This window comes from Hemiscyllium ocellatum, chromosome 39, assembly GCF_020745735.1.
Source record: "Hemiscyllium ocellatum isolate sHemOce1 chromosome 39, sHemOce1.pat.X.cur, whole genome shotgun sequence".
Taxonomy (NCBI): Eukaryota; Metazoa; Chordata; class Chondrichthyes; order Orectolobiformes; family Hemiscylliidae; genus Hemiscyllium; species Hemiscyllium ocellatum.
Window position 1 is genome coordinate 2344976 of NC_083439.1, and position 15934 is coordinate 2360909.

Sequence of the window (15934 nt, forward strand, 5' to 3'; positions counted from 1 at the left end):
GCCTGGTCAACCTATTACTAACTGTCAATGTCTAAGTATGATCTCACAGGGAAGCATATGGATGGTTGGTGGATATTTCTTCTGGGTCTCTTTAGACTTGTCAAATGATTTAAATGAGGAGACATGATTACAGCAAAGGAGACAGTTAAAAAATTCTCTATAAAAAGTTAACATCCAAGTTAATTTATTAAATAGAACAGAGATGATTTGGCAGGTGATATATTGCAGCTGGTATGCGCAAGTTGGAAGATGCCAGCATGATCCACATTAAGCACATTTGCAGCAAGTGTTAGTTGCTCGAGAAACTTCAACTCAAAACTGATGAGCTGCAGTCTAAGCTATGGATGCTGTAATGCATAAGAAATGGGCAAGTTATCTAAACACAGTTTCAGAAGAAAATCACATCCCTCAGATTAATTGCAGCAAATTTGGTCTATGGTCAGGGACAGGAAGTTGCCACTATGCATGAGACATGTATTAGGATCCGGAATTTAATAATGGAGGGGTCTCAGCCAGTAGGTACAATGTTCTTGCCCCAGTGTAGATGAGGGCATAGACTTGATGCACAGAAAATGTGCAAAGTGACTATAACATCCTGGTCTAGAGCACCATTTAAGTGGAGCAGAAAGGAGAAATGTAGTCATATTATTAGTAGTAGTAATAGTAGTAGTGAACAGCATAATTAAGGAAATAGCTACTATCCTCTGAAGCAAAGACAGACAGTTCCAAAGGCTCATCTGCCTGTTGCCAAGGTTAAAGAATCCTTTCTGGACTGGACAGGAACCTGGGGAAGGATTCAGTTCTAGTGGACCATAAAACCACCACTGACTTGGCAGGACTGAAAAAGAAGTTCTGTTGAGGGATTAGAAGCAACTCAGGGCTAAATTAGAAAGCAGAACCACAAAGGTAATAATCTCAGGATCATTATCTGAGTTATGTGTAAATTGGCATGGAGTAACAAGATTAGATAAGTAAACGTATATCACAAAGATTGATGTGCAAGAAATTATTTCCAATTCATGGGGCACCAGTACTAGACAAAAGGAGAGTTTCCATTGAGGTGGTCTTCATTTGAACCATGCTGGACCCAATACCCTGGTAAATCATTCAACTGGGATTCTAGCTAAGGTTTTCAACAAATTAATAAAGGGAGGATTCAAACAATAGGATAGTTTAAGAAATCAAAAAGAAATACGAGAGTAAAGTTGTGTGCTTATAAAGACTAGGAACTCAATAATCAAAGCTATCCAAAGTTCTGGAAAAATAGGCACAAAGGAAGAGGAGATGGGGTAGCATTGTGAATAAGGGTGGTATTCATGCAGTGGTGAGTAGCAGTATAGGCTATTATGCAATGATATGGAATCAGTTAAGGTGAAAATAAGGAATATCAAGGGAAAGAAGTCACAGATGATGTTCATCTACAAGTCCCTGAAGAGTTATTTCACTGTCAGACAAAGTATAGATCAGGAAATAATTGAGGTGTGTAAGAAGGGCACTGCAATTGTCATGGGTGATTATAATCTCAATATTGACTGGAAAAATCAGGTGGACAATGGTAACATAGAAGACAAATTTGTGTAGTGCATCAGGGATTGTGCCTCGGACTAGTGAATTGTGCAAAGTACCCAAGAAAATGCTGGTAGCAAACACAACATGGTAGAATTTCAAATTCAATTTCAGGGACAGCAACTTGGGACTCAAATCAATGTCCTCAACTTGAGAGTGAATTTGAAATAAGGGTAATTACAGAGGGATGAAGACACAGTTGTCTCAACTGGGCTAGGAAAACAGACTAAGCGAAAGGTCAGTAGATGAGCAATCACAGACTTGAGATGATATTTCATAGTGCTCAGCAAATCTTTTTTTCTGGTCAAGAACAAGGTCTTGATGAAAGATTAACCACCTGTAGTTAACAAAGGTGCATAGGAGAGTATCCAATCAAAAACTAAGGCATTCAAAGTGGCAAAAACCTGTGAAAGGCCAGAGAACAGAATGTTTTTAAGAATAAGCAGTGGATGACTAAAAATCTAATTAAAAAGTAGAAATTGATTATGAAAGTAAATTGGCAAGAAATATAAAAACAAACAAGAGCTTCTATGGGTAAAGAAAAAGAATAGTGAAAGCGAGTATGAAGTCCTTAGAAGATGAGTCTTTGGAAATCGATACAAGAGAACAGGGAAATGACAGATAATTTAAATCAATATTTAATGGTGGAGGACATTATAAATATCCCAAATATATCAGATAAGCAATCTACAAATTGAAAGAAACTTCTGTCAGTCTTCATCACAAAGGAAAAATTGTTTGAAAATCTATTGGACTGAAGGCAGACAATTTGCCAGGGTTTTAAAGGCTGTAGCTGGAGAGACAGTGGAAGCATTAGTTGAAATATTCCAGAACTCTCTGGATTCCAGGGATTGGAGAGGCACTAACATGATTGGGAAACACAGTAGGAAACTTCATGCCAGATAGCCTAAAATCTGTCGTTCGGCTAACTGTTAGAAAATGTTAGAGTTCATTATTAATGAAGAAATAGCATAACATTGAGAAAAGCTTAACGTATTCAAACAGAGCCAACATGACTTTGTGAAAGGGAAATCACATTTGGCAGATTTGCTAAAGTTCTTTGAGGATATAATAAAGTTGATGAAGGGAAGTCAGTCAGTGTAGTGTATCTGGATGTCCAAAATACATTCCATAAGGTTCCAGATAAAAGGTTATTGCACAGATAGGAGCTCATGATGTTGGGAGCAATGTTTTAGCAAGGATTGAGGTTGGTTAGCACACAGAAGGCAGAGTCAGGATCATTTTCTTCAGGTTGGAAAGATGCAACCTTTATCCAAATTTGCTATCAGTACAAATTAGTGAGAGGGCATAACAGGGTCTCCCAACCATTCTCAGAGGACCCCTTCACCTACCTCCAACACACCTCATTCACCTGGACACTCCATGCTAGTCTGTTACCGCCCTTGACCTCTTTATTTCCAACTGCTGTAGAGCCATTGGCCGCCTCAACCTGTCCATCCCCTTCCCCACTCCAACCTCTCACCCTCACAATTCACAGCCCTCCACTCCCTCTGCTCCAACCCCAACCTCACCATCAAACCAGCAGACAAAGGGGGCGCAGTGGTAGTTTGGCAACTGACCTCTACACCGCTGAAGCCAGGCGCCAACTCGAAGACACCTCCTCCTACCGCCCCCTCGACCATTACTTCACACCCAATCACCAAACCATCATTTCCCGCACCATACACAACCTCATCACCCACAGCTTCCAACCTCATAGTTCGGAAACCCTGCACCACCCGGTTCTACCTCCTACCCAAGATCCACAAGCCTGACTCCCCCGGCCAACCTATTATTTCAGCCTGCTCCTGCCCCACTGAATTCGTCTGCATCAATCTCGATACTGTCCTATCTCCCTGGTCCAGGAACTCCTCACATACGTTAAGGACACCATCCATACCCTCCACCTCCTCCAAGACTTCCGTTTCCCCGTCCTCCAATGCCTCATCTTCACCATGGACATCCAATCCCTCTACACCTCCATCTTCCATGACCAGGGCCTCCAAGCCCTCCGTTCTCACCAGTACCCTTCCACTGACACCCTTATATGTTTGGCTGAACTGGTCCTCACCCTCAACAATTTCTCCTTCGAATCCTCCTACTTCCTCCACCTGCATGGGCCCCAGCTATGCCTGTCTCTTTGTCGGCTACATAAAACAGTCCATCTTCTGGAGTTATACTGGCACCACTCCCCAACTTTTCCTCCGCTACACTGATGACTGCATCGGCGCCACCTTGTGCTTCCATGAGAGGTTGAACAGTTCATCAACTTCACCAACACATTCCACCCCAACCTTAAATTCTCCTGGACCATCTCTGATACCTCCCTCTCCTTCATGGACCTCTCCTTCAATGGTGACCGACTCAACACTGACATTTCTTATAAACCCACCGACTCCCACAGTTACCTGGATTATACCTCCTCCCACCCTACCTCCACAAAAATGCTATCCCATATTCCCAATTCCTCCGCCTTTACCCGCATATGCTCCCAGGAGGACCAGCTCCACCACAGAACACACCAGATGGTCTCCTTCTTTAAAGACCACAACTTCCCCTCCAACACATCTCATCCATGAACCGCACCTCCGCCCTCGAACCCCACCCCTCCAACTGCAACAAGGACAGAACACTCTTGGTTCTCACCTTTCACCCCACCAACCTCCACATAAATCGCATCATCCACCGACATTTCCATCATCTCCAAATGGACCCCACCACCAGGGATAGATTTCCCTCTCCACCCTATCCGGTTTCCGCGAAGACCGTTCCCTCCATGATTACTTGGTTAGATCCATGCTCCCCAACAACCCACCCTCCCCTCTTGGCACCTTCCCCTGCCACCACAGGAATTGCAAACCCTGCGCCCACATCTCCCCCTTCACCTCTGTCCAAGGACCCAAAGGAGCCTTCCACATCCATCAAATTTTCACCTGCACTTCGACACGTCATTTATTGTATCAGTTGCTCCCAATACTGTCTCCTCCACATTGGGGAGACCGGATGCCTTCTCACAGAGCACTTCAGAGAACATCTCTGGGACACCCGCACCAATCAACCCCACCACCCTGTGGCCAAACATTTCAACTCCCCCTCCCACTCTGCCGAGGACATGCAGATCCTGGGCCTCCTTCACCACCACTCCCTCAACACCCGATGCCTGGAGGAAGAACGCCTCATCTTCCACCTCAGGACACTTTAACCCCATGGCATCAATATGAACTTCACCAGTTTCCTCATTTCCCTTCCCCCACCTTATCCCAGTTCCAACCTTCCAGCTCAGCACTGTCCTCATGACCTGTCTCACCTGTCAATCTTCCTTCCCACCTATCTGCTCCACCCTCTTCTCTAACCTATCACCTTCACCCCCACCTCCGTCCACCTACTGCACTCTCAGCTACCTGTTTCCCAGCCCCACCCCCTCTCATTTATATCTCCACCCCCGAGACTTCCAGCCTCATTCCTGATGAAGGGAATTTGCCCGAAACATTGATTGTCCTGCCCCTCGGATGCTGCCTGACCTGCTGTGCTTTTCCAGCACCATTCTAATCTTGACTCTAATCTCTAGTACCCACTTTTGTCTAGAGGGCATGTTGTGGTGAAGACTTAAGGAATCTGCAAGGTGATGCAGAAAGATTGAGTGAGGAGGCAAAAACCTGGCAAGTGGAGTTGACAGTAGAACAGTAAGAGTCATGCAATTTCATCAAAGAATCAAAATAATAAATAGAAATTTGGCCTTTATTGCGATGGAGCTGGAATTTGAAAATATAGAAGTCTTGTTACAACTGAAAAGGGTGGAGTACTGTGTACAGTTTGGTGTCCATATTTAAGAAAGGATACTGTGACATCAAGGGCAATTCAAACGGAATTCACTATGCTGTTTCCTGGGTTGAGGGATTTTCTTATCAAGATTAATGAAACACATCAGGCTTTTATTCATGAGCATTTAAAAGAATGAGAGGTGCTCTTATTGGAACAATTGAGAAGATGTTTCCACTAGTGGAAGAATCTCGAACCTGGGGAACAATTACAGAATAAGAGGACATTTACTTCAAGCTCAGATGCAAAGTAATTTAGGGTAGTGTAAAAGCTGTAAGAGTAAAATAGTCAAAAGATATGTAAAAGTTAAAAAGGGATTTCTACATTCACAGTAAAGCCAATGGAGCAGAATTCTCCAGAAGAAGCTTGAACTTGATAAAGGCCATTATCAGCACAACCTTCCAGAAAGGCTTTGAAAACCACAGGAATTTAGCTGGTTAGGAGACAGAATGGGAGATGAGGTAAAACATACAGTGAACAGATTATGAGTAAAGAAAATAGTCAGGAGGAGGTAGACTAGCGGAAAACTAATCAGCCTTTGCTTGGGTAAATAATGATATTTACTGTGACTGGTAACATCTGCTTTTTAATAGAGTTCTATTCTGGACTACAATAGACTGTCCCACGTAGGCTTGAATTAATAGTCAAACGTTTATTTGGGGGTTTCCTGTGGTTGGTCATTAGAAATGACCACAATGGTAATAAATGTTTGGAATTCTTTTGCCCAGAAATTTGTGGAGGCTAGATTACTGAAAATATTTAGGGGGCAAATAATCTTTTGAAATATGAGAGACCTGTATTTGAGATTTTGAAGGACACAGTTTGTCACAGAATTCCTACAGGGTGGAAAGAGGCCATTTGGCCAATCAAGTCTGCACCAAACTCTGAACAGTGCCCGCTTGGACCCAGCACTCTACCCTATCGCCATAATCCTGCATTTACCAAGGCCAATCAACCTAACCTGCATATCTTTGGACTCAAATTGCATAAATTAGGAGTCTATTCTTATTACTGCTCGTTAAATGTATTACAAATAATAAAATGTTCTTTTACAGTTACTGAAGAGCTCAATGTGAATTCTTTTTGTCTTCAGTTGTAGTCTGAGATGTAAATTGGTCATTCTGGTGGTCTCACTGGGATGTAACACATTTATAGATTTTGAGACAGCTAGTGGAACATACAAGGCACAATTACTGGTGCACGCTTCCCAGTTCAGTTACCTGAAAGAGCAGCACTCAGAAAGCTAGTACTTCCAAATAAACCTGTTGGTCTATAATTTAGTGCTGTGTGATTTTGAACTTTGTTCATCCCGGTCCAACACTGGCACCTTCACATCACAGTTAAGTTGTGACGTTGAGAAGAAGATAAACCTTAGGCATTTACTAACTATTCACCAAATAGCCAGGTTCTTCTCCTGTAACAGAGCAAGAATAATTCCCCAAGGCTGAAAATGTTAAAACAGTAAAAAAAAACAAAGGCCTACCTCTTTCTCTTCCTCCCTCAACTTCCTTAAGCACCAAATCTGAGCAATCATTTGCAAGTCAGTCAAGTGTGAGTCACAATAAGTTGAGTTGGTTTCTATGTATTCAACACAAAATGTTGAGGAGCCCGTGTTGGACTGGGATGGACAAAGTTAAAAATCACAACACCAGATTATGGTCCAATAGGTTTTTTTTAAGAAGTGCTGCTCCTTCATCAGGTAACTGTGGAGCAAGACCATAAGACCCACAATTTATCACAAAAGATTACAGTGTCATGCAACTGAAATTACATATTGAACAGCAACCTAGGTTTGTTCAATATTTCATTTCAGTTGCATGACACTGTAATCTTTTATTACAAATTCTGTGTCTTATGATCCTGCTCCACAGCTACCTGATAAAGGAGCAGCACTCCGAAAGTTAGTGCATCCAAATAAATCTGTTGGACTATAACCTGGTGTTGTATGACTTTTAACTTAACATAAAAGACCAAGTTGACTCAATTAGAGAGATCTAGTTTCAGGTGACTCTTTAATTAGCTAGGTCCAACTGTTCTTTCTCTGAAGACTTATTAAAACCACACTTCAGGCTGACAATTTTACAACTTCAACAATAGATTTCAGTTGAATATTAACTGCAAACAAAATTAGATTTGTGCTAAACACTCTTACACACCAACTGACAGCATTCAAGTCCTCCTCTATGTACTGCTGATTGCCTGTCTTCAGGTCCTCCTCTTTGCGAAAACAAGGCTATGTTTGTTCTCTCAGACAGTTGTAAACTATCCCACAGCACAATGTGAAGTAGATCAAGAGAACTTCCTTCAGGGAACTGTACAATATTTATACCTCAAGCAAAATAAAAAAAACTATTAAACTTTCATTGCAATGCTGTTTGTGAAAGCTTGCTGTGTGCAAATTGGTGGCTACATTTCCAAATTGTAACAGTGATGAAACCTCAAAAACATATGCACTTCACTGGCTGTAAAATTCTGGTGGACATAAAAAATGCTATATAAATGCAAGTTTCTCCTTTCCCTTTTTCAAACAGCCTGCTCTTCCTCAAAGTTCTTTCATTATGATTTCAGGAATGCTGTGATTTTAAATATATGGACATATATAATACCACCACTAAGTTCGGAAATAGGAAATGTTGGTAGACACAGCAAGTTGTACTCAACAATTTTCTAAATCCATTTGAGTTTTGCAAATTCAGTGAAAGTGAGCAGAAATCCAGGCTTGCTTTTTCTCTTATTAACGACAGAGACGACTGGTGATAAGGTTAACCTGATGTTTACCATGCCTTAGGCAATGGGTGAGGTTGAGAAGGTGAAACCTTCATGATGACCTCAACTTATTGCAGTTTGAAGCAGTATAATTGCATTCTTCACTTGCACATATGTTTAATTTGGAACGAACAAGAGAAAATAACAGCTTGTTTACTCTTGCAAAGGTCTTCATGTTTGGAATCATTGCAATGCAACATTATTTCATGGTATTTTGCTACTTCTTGAAACATTTTTGAGACTATCTCACAGACAAATTACTTTAGCAACAAAAAGTTAGAATCATATATGCCTCAGGCACACAATCACAGCACAAATATTCATTACACCATGTCAGGTTAATGAGATCTGTCAACATAAATAAATTATGAAGACAAGCCAGCAAACAGCAAATGGAAAGCATGGTAGACAGGTCTATTTGCAGGAAGGAGGGGTGCTGAGGAGGGGAAAAAGGGCAACTTCTCTCCACCTCTTTAAATCTCTCACTTCCTCTACCATATGATTAAACAGCTATTGAGTAAGCGGTTTTCCAAAGACTGGCAATTCTGTGTTTTTCAATTGAAAATATAAACATAAAGAATGTAAAAGTTTAAAAAAACTTTCTTCATTTAAGATGGCCACTATCTGAAATAAAAGCTTAATCTGTTTCACATCAAAATTTTAGCCTGGGCTTTCTCATTTTTTGAAGAACCTACTAGTTTTGCAAATTAAAATTAAACTAAATAAAGCACACAATTTTAGCATTGATATTTAACAGAATACATGTCCTTTTAAAGATGAGATAATTGTTGATGCAATCCCAATCTCCCCAATACATTAAGGAATATTTAACTTCTGTGTGAATTATTTTTACTTTTCCTTCGTACCTCTTTCCATTTCTCAAGTTCTCAACTTGACTCTAATTCACCGTTATGCACAGTTGTTCCTCTGCATCAATTTCAATCCTCAAATCTTGATAGGTTGAATGAGATAGACTGTTTATCTCATGATTCACTGAGGCCTCAACTGCCCAATTTCTCTCACTGCAACATTTCTACCTCACACTTCAAATACATCAGAGTGTAAGCACAGCTGCATGTTATATTTGCACTGAGGGATTCAAGAAATCTAAATAATGGGAGATTGCGCATCATTTTTCCTACTCAAGCAAGATTGAAACAATGAATGTTGAAACTGTATAAAATGAGTAAATAAAAAAAAACTTAATTTCATAGAAAGTAATTAAATGGAAATTCAAACTTGCATTAGCTGGGCCAGAATTTATTGCCCACCCCTTGTGTGACAATCCTATGGATTAAGAGGTGTATTTAGTCCTTTTTTTAAAATAAAGAAAGGTTGAGGTCAGAGGTGCTGACCAATCTGCTTCAAAACCCATAAAGTAAACAGCTTGTGAGGCCTTAGGTTGTTCTTGAAGTTAGAAAATTAGAAGCATCCTGAATGGGTGGGGTCAAGCTCCCACAGAACCAGGATTTTTAGTTTTACTTTTTCAGCAGCACTTGCTGCTGAGATCTTAAAGCTGGCTTTGGAAGCTGCAATACGTCACTCCCTGTTACACCTTCTCTCGAGATTTCTCTTGATGTTTATATGCCTGGACTGGATAATTGCTTGTGAGGCAATTTATTGTACAGAGTTTGCTTTTTGCCAACAGAGTGGTTATGGGATATTACTATATTGGAACAGTTACTGTTTAGTAGTTAAATAATGTATTACTGAATTAAATTTTTCAATAGAGTTAAATATTCTAATTTCTTCTTTTGTTTGTTATATTTTAACCATAGTGTATGAACAAAGTGTATTTTGCTTCAAATCTGGTAATTTGATCAATTGAATTGCATCTGGAATGCAACACTTTAAATTTACTTTTAAATAAGAAACATTACAACCTAGACTATTTTCTGAAAGCATTTCATTTGTTTTATTCATTTGTGGATTGCGGGTGTCACTGGTTGCCAGCATTTATTGCCCATCCCTAGTTGCCCTTGAGAGGGTGGTGGTGAGCTACTTTTTTGAACCTGCTGTATATTGACCCACAATGCAATTAAGGAGGAAATTCCAGGATTTTGACTCAGTGACAGTGAAGGAATGGTGGTATGTTTCCAAATCAGGATGTGAATGGCTTGGAGGGGAACTTGAAGGTAATGGTGTTCCCATGTATTTGCTGCCCTTGCCCTTCTACAAGGAACTGGCTGTGGTTTGGAAGGTGTAGTCTGAGGATCTTTGATGAATTTCTGCAGTGCATCTTGTAGAAAGTACGCATTGCTGTTACTGAGCATTGGTGGTGTAGTGAGTGGATGCTTGTGGATGTAGTGCCAATCATGCTAGCTGTTTTGTCCTGGATGGTATCAAGCTTCTTGAATGTGATTAGGGCTGCACTTATCCAGGCAAATGGAGAATATTTCAGCACACTCTTGACTTCTGTCTTGTAGCTGGTGGACAGGCTTTGGGGAATCAGGAAGTGTATTACTCACTGCAGTATTCCTAGCTGCTGACCTGTTGTAGCCACCGTGTTTGTCAGGTAGATGCCTGTGTTAGAACTTGACTTTAAGAGATTGGCTAGTGGAGCAGCAAGTCCTCAGTATAATTCCTGAAATATTGTCAGGGCCCATGCCTTTGCAGTTCCTCCAACCAATTCTTGGTATCACATGGAGTGAATCAAATTGGCTGAAGGTTGTCAACTGTGATGCCAGGGACTATGGGAGGAAGCAGAAATGGATCATCCACTCTGCACATCTGGCTGAAGATAGCTTTGACTGCTTCAGTCTTATCTTTTGTACATATGTTTTGGGCCCTTCCATCATTGAGGATGGGGATATTTGTGGAGCCTTCTCTTCTAGTGAGTTTAATTAATTAATACCACCATCTTGGAGGATTAATTTTTCTATCCTAAAACCCCTCCTTGATGGATTTTAGTTGGCCTCTTATTTCATGGCTATGGACTAATTTAAATGGATGAAAGATGAGTCTTTGATAATAGATTTTTTAAAAAATCCAGATGTTTGTCCCAGTCATGGGGAAAATTTTGCAACATGTTTCAGTCACTGTCTTGAGAGACTTATGACATCTCTAAAGCTAAAGTCTCCTGGGTGTGTAGATGTATACTGTGGACTTAACTGTTTTGTACCCAAGATACATGTTACATCTTGAAAAATATAGACATAAAATTGGAATGTTGGTCCAGCTGTATTTCTATTGGTAGTCCACAACAAGTAAAGAGTTGGGTTAATTGTCCATCGCTACTTTAGTTGCGATTGTCCTCAAAAGGACGTTCTCAGGAAATTATGTTTCACATTCAAACAGTAAGGATATACTGCTTCTTTTTCAGTAATGGCCCTAACAGTCTACTAGCACCTTATTGAAGGTGTATTAAAGGTATTGGTTTGGTTATGTGCTGAGGTGTATTCATCACTTGATGCACACATAGCATGCTCTACAAAACTGAGCGATGAAGACTGAGCCAGTAGAAATTCTTGAGTCTTTTATATTCCTCCATGTCCTGCCATAGAAATTTCATGAACTACCCATAATCACTCTTTATGATACCTGGTTGATACCAATTTCTGATGAATAATAATCCACTCTTTATCTGCAGATCTGTCAGGAGGTCTCTACTTGCTCATCAGGATCCTATTTTGAACACAACAGCTCTCTGGAACTCCCTTAGCCTCAGTTTAAGTGTTAGTTGATTGCACTAACTTACTCTGGATCTCCTTGTTCAGCTCAACTAAAAAATGCTTATTAAACACTTCTTTTTAATTATCCCCACCTTTAAAAGAATTTTTTGGCTGTCCTAATACCTACTTCTAGTTTCACTTTGACCCTGGTGACTTTAATTAATCACTACTGTGTCATCGCACACTAAAAAAAATTGGAATTTTTTTTACTCATGTAATTGTTGGAGCTCTTTAATTTTACACAGACTTTCTGTGATTCTAGATGAAGCTATAACTTTTGTTCTTGCCAAATAAATACCAACGAGTAAGTCAACCCCATCTAAAAGTAATTTGTGAACAATCCCTATTGTCAATGTTCATGACATTAAGTCACATTCTAAGTGCACCCTATGCAAGGGAACGGATATATACTCTCCAATAATTAACTAATGAAAAGTCTGGCTTTCAATGCATTCTCTGGAGGAAAGGATCTATCTTTTCCTAACAGAAGAGTTCAAGTGTCTCCTGTATCCCTTAATATAGTTATGGGTTTAGCCATTTCTTTTGAGGAAAAATAGTCACTTTTCCTCTTGACTAAATTCATTTACATCTCTCATTTACTTTATGCATTTCAGCAGTATTCATCTTCGGCCACATAGATATGCTACAGTTTGAAACATCATGTTTCTTTCTGGAATGATATTTACAAGCTCCAATTAAGACTCCTGTGTTTTCCATGCAACTTAGAAGTATCCTGAACAAAGATATCCTGCTTTGTTACAATGTAAATACTAAGGCCTTTGATTATTACTTCTCCCCTCAGGACCTTCCTTTCCAGGCTGAGGGTTCTTCAGGGCATTCTCAGCATTTCTTTCTTTGCCCTGGCCATTTGTTTGCTTTCACTTTCCCATCTTCTATCCTTCTTGTGTTTAAATGGGTGACAGAAAGAAGGTTTATTTAATGAATCTGTTCTTTACCATCATCAAACTCCTGCCAACCTTTAGGTGTTCAACACAATTTCTAATTATTAGAGAAAATCTTTTAAAATTATTCAAAGAGCATAATTTCCTGTTGTTAAATCCTGCTAACCAGTCAGGAATATTTCCTCCATCTGCAGAAAACTTTTATACATCTCCAATGTAATTTTGGCTTTGTAATGTAATAAATGGGTATCTATCCTTTTTGTTTATTTTATTCATTTGTGGGACGTTTAACAATTATTATTACTCCTTGTCCAATTTCCTGTTCTTCATGTCAAGCACCATACATGCATTTATCATTAATGTCCAAACAATAGCTGTATCAGATGGGCATTTATTCCTCATGCCTGTATCTACTAGTCAAACTTATCCAGCTTTAGCTTTTTAAATTCAATGTAGCTTTGAATAGCTGTTTCCTTATGTTTCAAAATATCTGCCTGTATTCTTCAGGAACTAACTGATATGCACTAAGAATGCCTTTTATTTTGCTTCATATTCCATAGAAAACTCTTAAGTGATGCATAAATCTCATGAGCTCTACCTGCCTACCTGTTCTTCATACATTTTGCTTGTTCCAGTCACAAAAAATTCTAATAAGGATTGAACTAAATTTTGCTTCTGCAAAACCATGTTGACATACTTTCTGTTTTCTAAGATTTTCTAAATGGCCTACTACTGCTGTTTCCATTTAATAAAGGGTCCCATGCATTTTTCTGACGTTAAGCTAACTGGTCAGTAGTTTTCTTGAATAGCGATATTGCATTTGCAGTTTTCCATTCCGCTGGAATGTTTTCAGAATCAAGGGAATTTTGAAAGTTTGCAGTCAACATATCCACTATCTCTGCAACCGATTATTTTGAGGCCCTAAGATGCAGGCCATCAACTCTTATTAGTCTTTAGGCCCATTGCTACTTTCATTTTTTCATGAAAACAATCTAAAATGTAACCTTTGAAAAAAACTGAAATCTTTTACTTGTTTGAAATAGCAAACCCTGTGCATTCACTACAGTTATATCCAATAATACAACTGAATTTTAAACAACAGGAGAATGTACAAATTAATGTACTCACTTACCACTTGAGCAGTCTGTTCCTCCCCAGCCAGGTTCACACTGACAGGTATCTGGAGAAACACACCTCCCATGCATGCATTCTTCTGTGCACAGTGCTATAGAAGGATAAATAATGTATTAATATTTGCATAATTTCAAACAGTAACAAATTAATATTTTAGCTATATGAAATATTAAAGAAGACCTCTTACCATCAGTGACCCTTTTAAAAATTAAAACTGCAATTAACCTTATTTTTCAGGTTGGCAATTATGGTTCTAACAGGATGTAGCAATGCCATCATTTGGTCAAGTAGTTGGGAAGGATACTTTAGATAACAATTTAAGTATGCTGAATGAACATCAGCTGAAATGTCATTAATGCACATTGCTTTACATTGTTTATCCACAGTTTATTTTAATTCCCAGGAGGCGGTGACCTAGTAGTATTGTCACTGGACTAGTAATCCAGAGGGCTAGGTATTGTTTAGGGGATATGGGTTTGAATCCCACCATGGAAAATGGTGGAATTTAAATTAACTAAAATACATCTGGAAATAAAGTCTAACAATGACTATGAAAACTATTGTCAATTGTTGTAAAAACCCACCTGGTCCACTGATGTCTTTTAGTGGAGAAAAACTGCCATTCTTACCTGGTCTAGTCTATATAACCATAGCAACACAGCTGACTCTGAACTAATCTCTGAAATGGTCTTGCAAGTCAATCGTTTCAAGGACACCCAGGATGAGCACAAATGTAAGCCTTACCAGCATCATTCACTTCCCATGTATAAATGTATTTTAAAAAATCATACTCTAGGGCCTTGAGCTCTGAGTGTTAACTTGTGGAGGTAGGTTTTTAGCTTTCAATGGGCATGGACACAGTTGGCTTAAAAACCTGCATTAGCAGCTTGCAGGCCTGTTCCCCAGCTCCATCCCACCCATGGTCACATTTTCCTGGAAACGGGTGGGGAGTTAGCAATGACCTGCTGTCAAAGACTCCTCAAGCTCCCAAGAGCATCAAGGCATAAGGGGAAAAGGCAGTAACAGACCAAAGTACATAGGTACAGACAAATCATCGAGCCATTCTCATATAGTATAAAAACAGGCCATTTGTCCTACCATGTCTATACCAATCACCAAACAACACTAATCCCATCTACCTGCACTAGTCCATCGCCCACTACACCCCTACATTTTAAGTATTCATCCAGATGCTTCTTCTGTGTTACAGGAATACCTGCCTCCACCATTCTCTCAGGCAGCATGTTCCATATATTTACCACCGTCCAGATGAAATTGTTTTTCTCAGATCTCTTCTAAGTCACTTGCTGCTCACTTTAAACTTATGCCCACTAGTGAAAGACACGGCTGCCTTGTGGAAGAGATTTTCAGGGGTTCCCTTTGCTTGCCTAGCTTCGGATGTAGTCGCGGGCTATTCAATGAAATGACTTCTGTCCACAGTTGTGGCCCAGTTGCTGAATCTGGGTGAATTTTAGATTTTAAGGTGTTGGAGACATTATGCCTCAATTTTGTTGTGCTCTCTCCCTCAACCTTGAATGGAAACCATCTGCTGATTTAGAGAGCCCAGCCAATGTCTTTAATTAGTGAGCAAGCCCATTCTTTGGGAATTCATTGGCCAACTCAATGAAATCACAGATTAGTGACTGTTACCTAGGTAATGCAGACTTCAGGCCCCCACTTGAGCTTGTCCATAGGGTACTGAGGCCCGTAGTCAAAGTTCTTCCCCTCTATTTTATTTTGTTTATTCAACTTTCTGTTTTGTGGAAGCAGACTGATAACTTCAGATGCTGGATACAGCTTTTATGCTGGACTTCTAAAATCCAAATGAAATATTGAATAACTTTAAAAGATTTGTCATTTAAACTGTATGTAATATTAGTTTTTCTTTTAATTTTTTGGAATTTAATGTACATTCATAGCCAATTTGCCCTGAAATTGTCATAAATACTTGCGTCAATGACATCGATTCAAATGCTTTTTTTAAGGATGTTGATGAAATGGCAATTTGAACTCAAATAAACTGCCAACAGCTGTGGAAAACACATGACAGAAAACAGAAGGAAGGATGGCAAAATA

General features: G+C 39.6%; 1 protein-coding gene across 1 annotated transcript in view; it reads right to left on the bottom strand.

Annotated features, from left to right (window-relative positions):
• megf11 (multiple EGF-like-domains 11) overlaps nucleotides 1–15934 on the bottom strand; it is a 364661-nt gene that overhangs the window by 292072 nt on the left and 56655 nt on the right. Inside the window, exon 2 of the mRNA XM_060852838.1 lies at nucleotides 13857–13949. Coding sequence (XP_060708821.1) covers nucleotides 13857–13949 — 93 coding nt within the window. The remainder of the gene's footprint in view (nucleotides 1–13856; nucleotides 13950–15934) is intronic.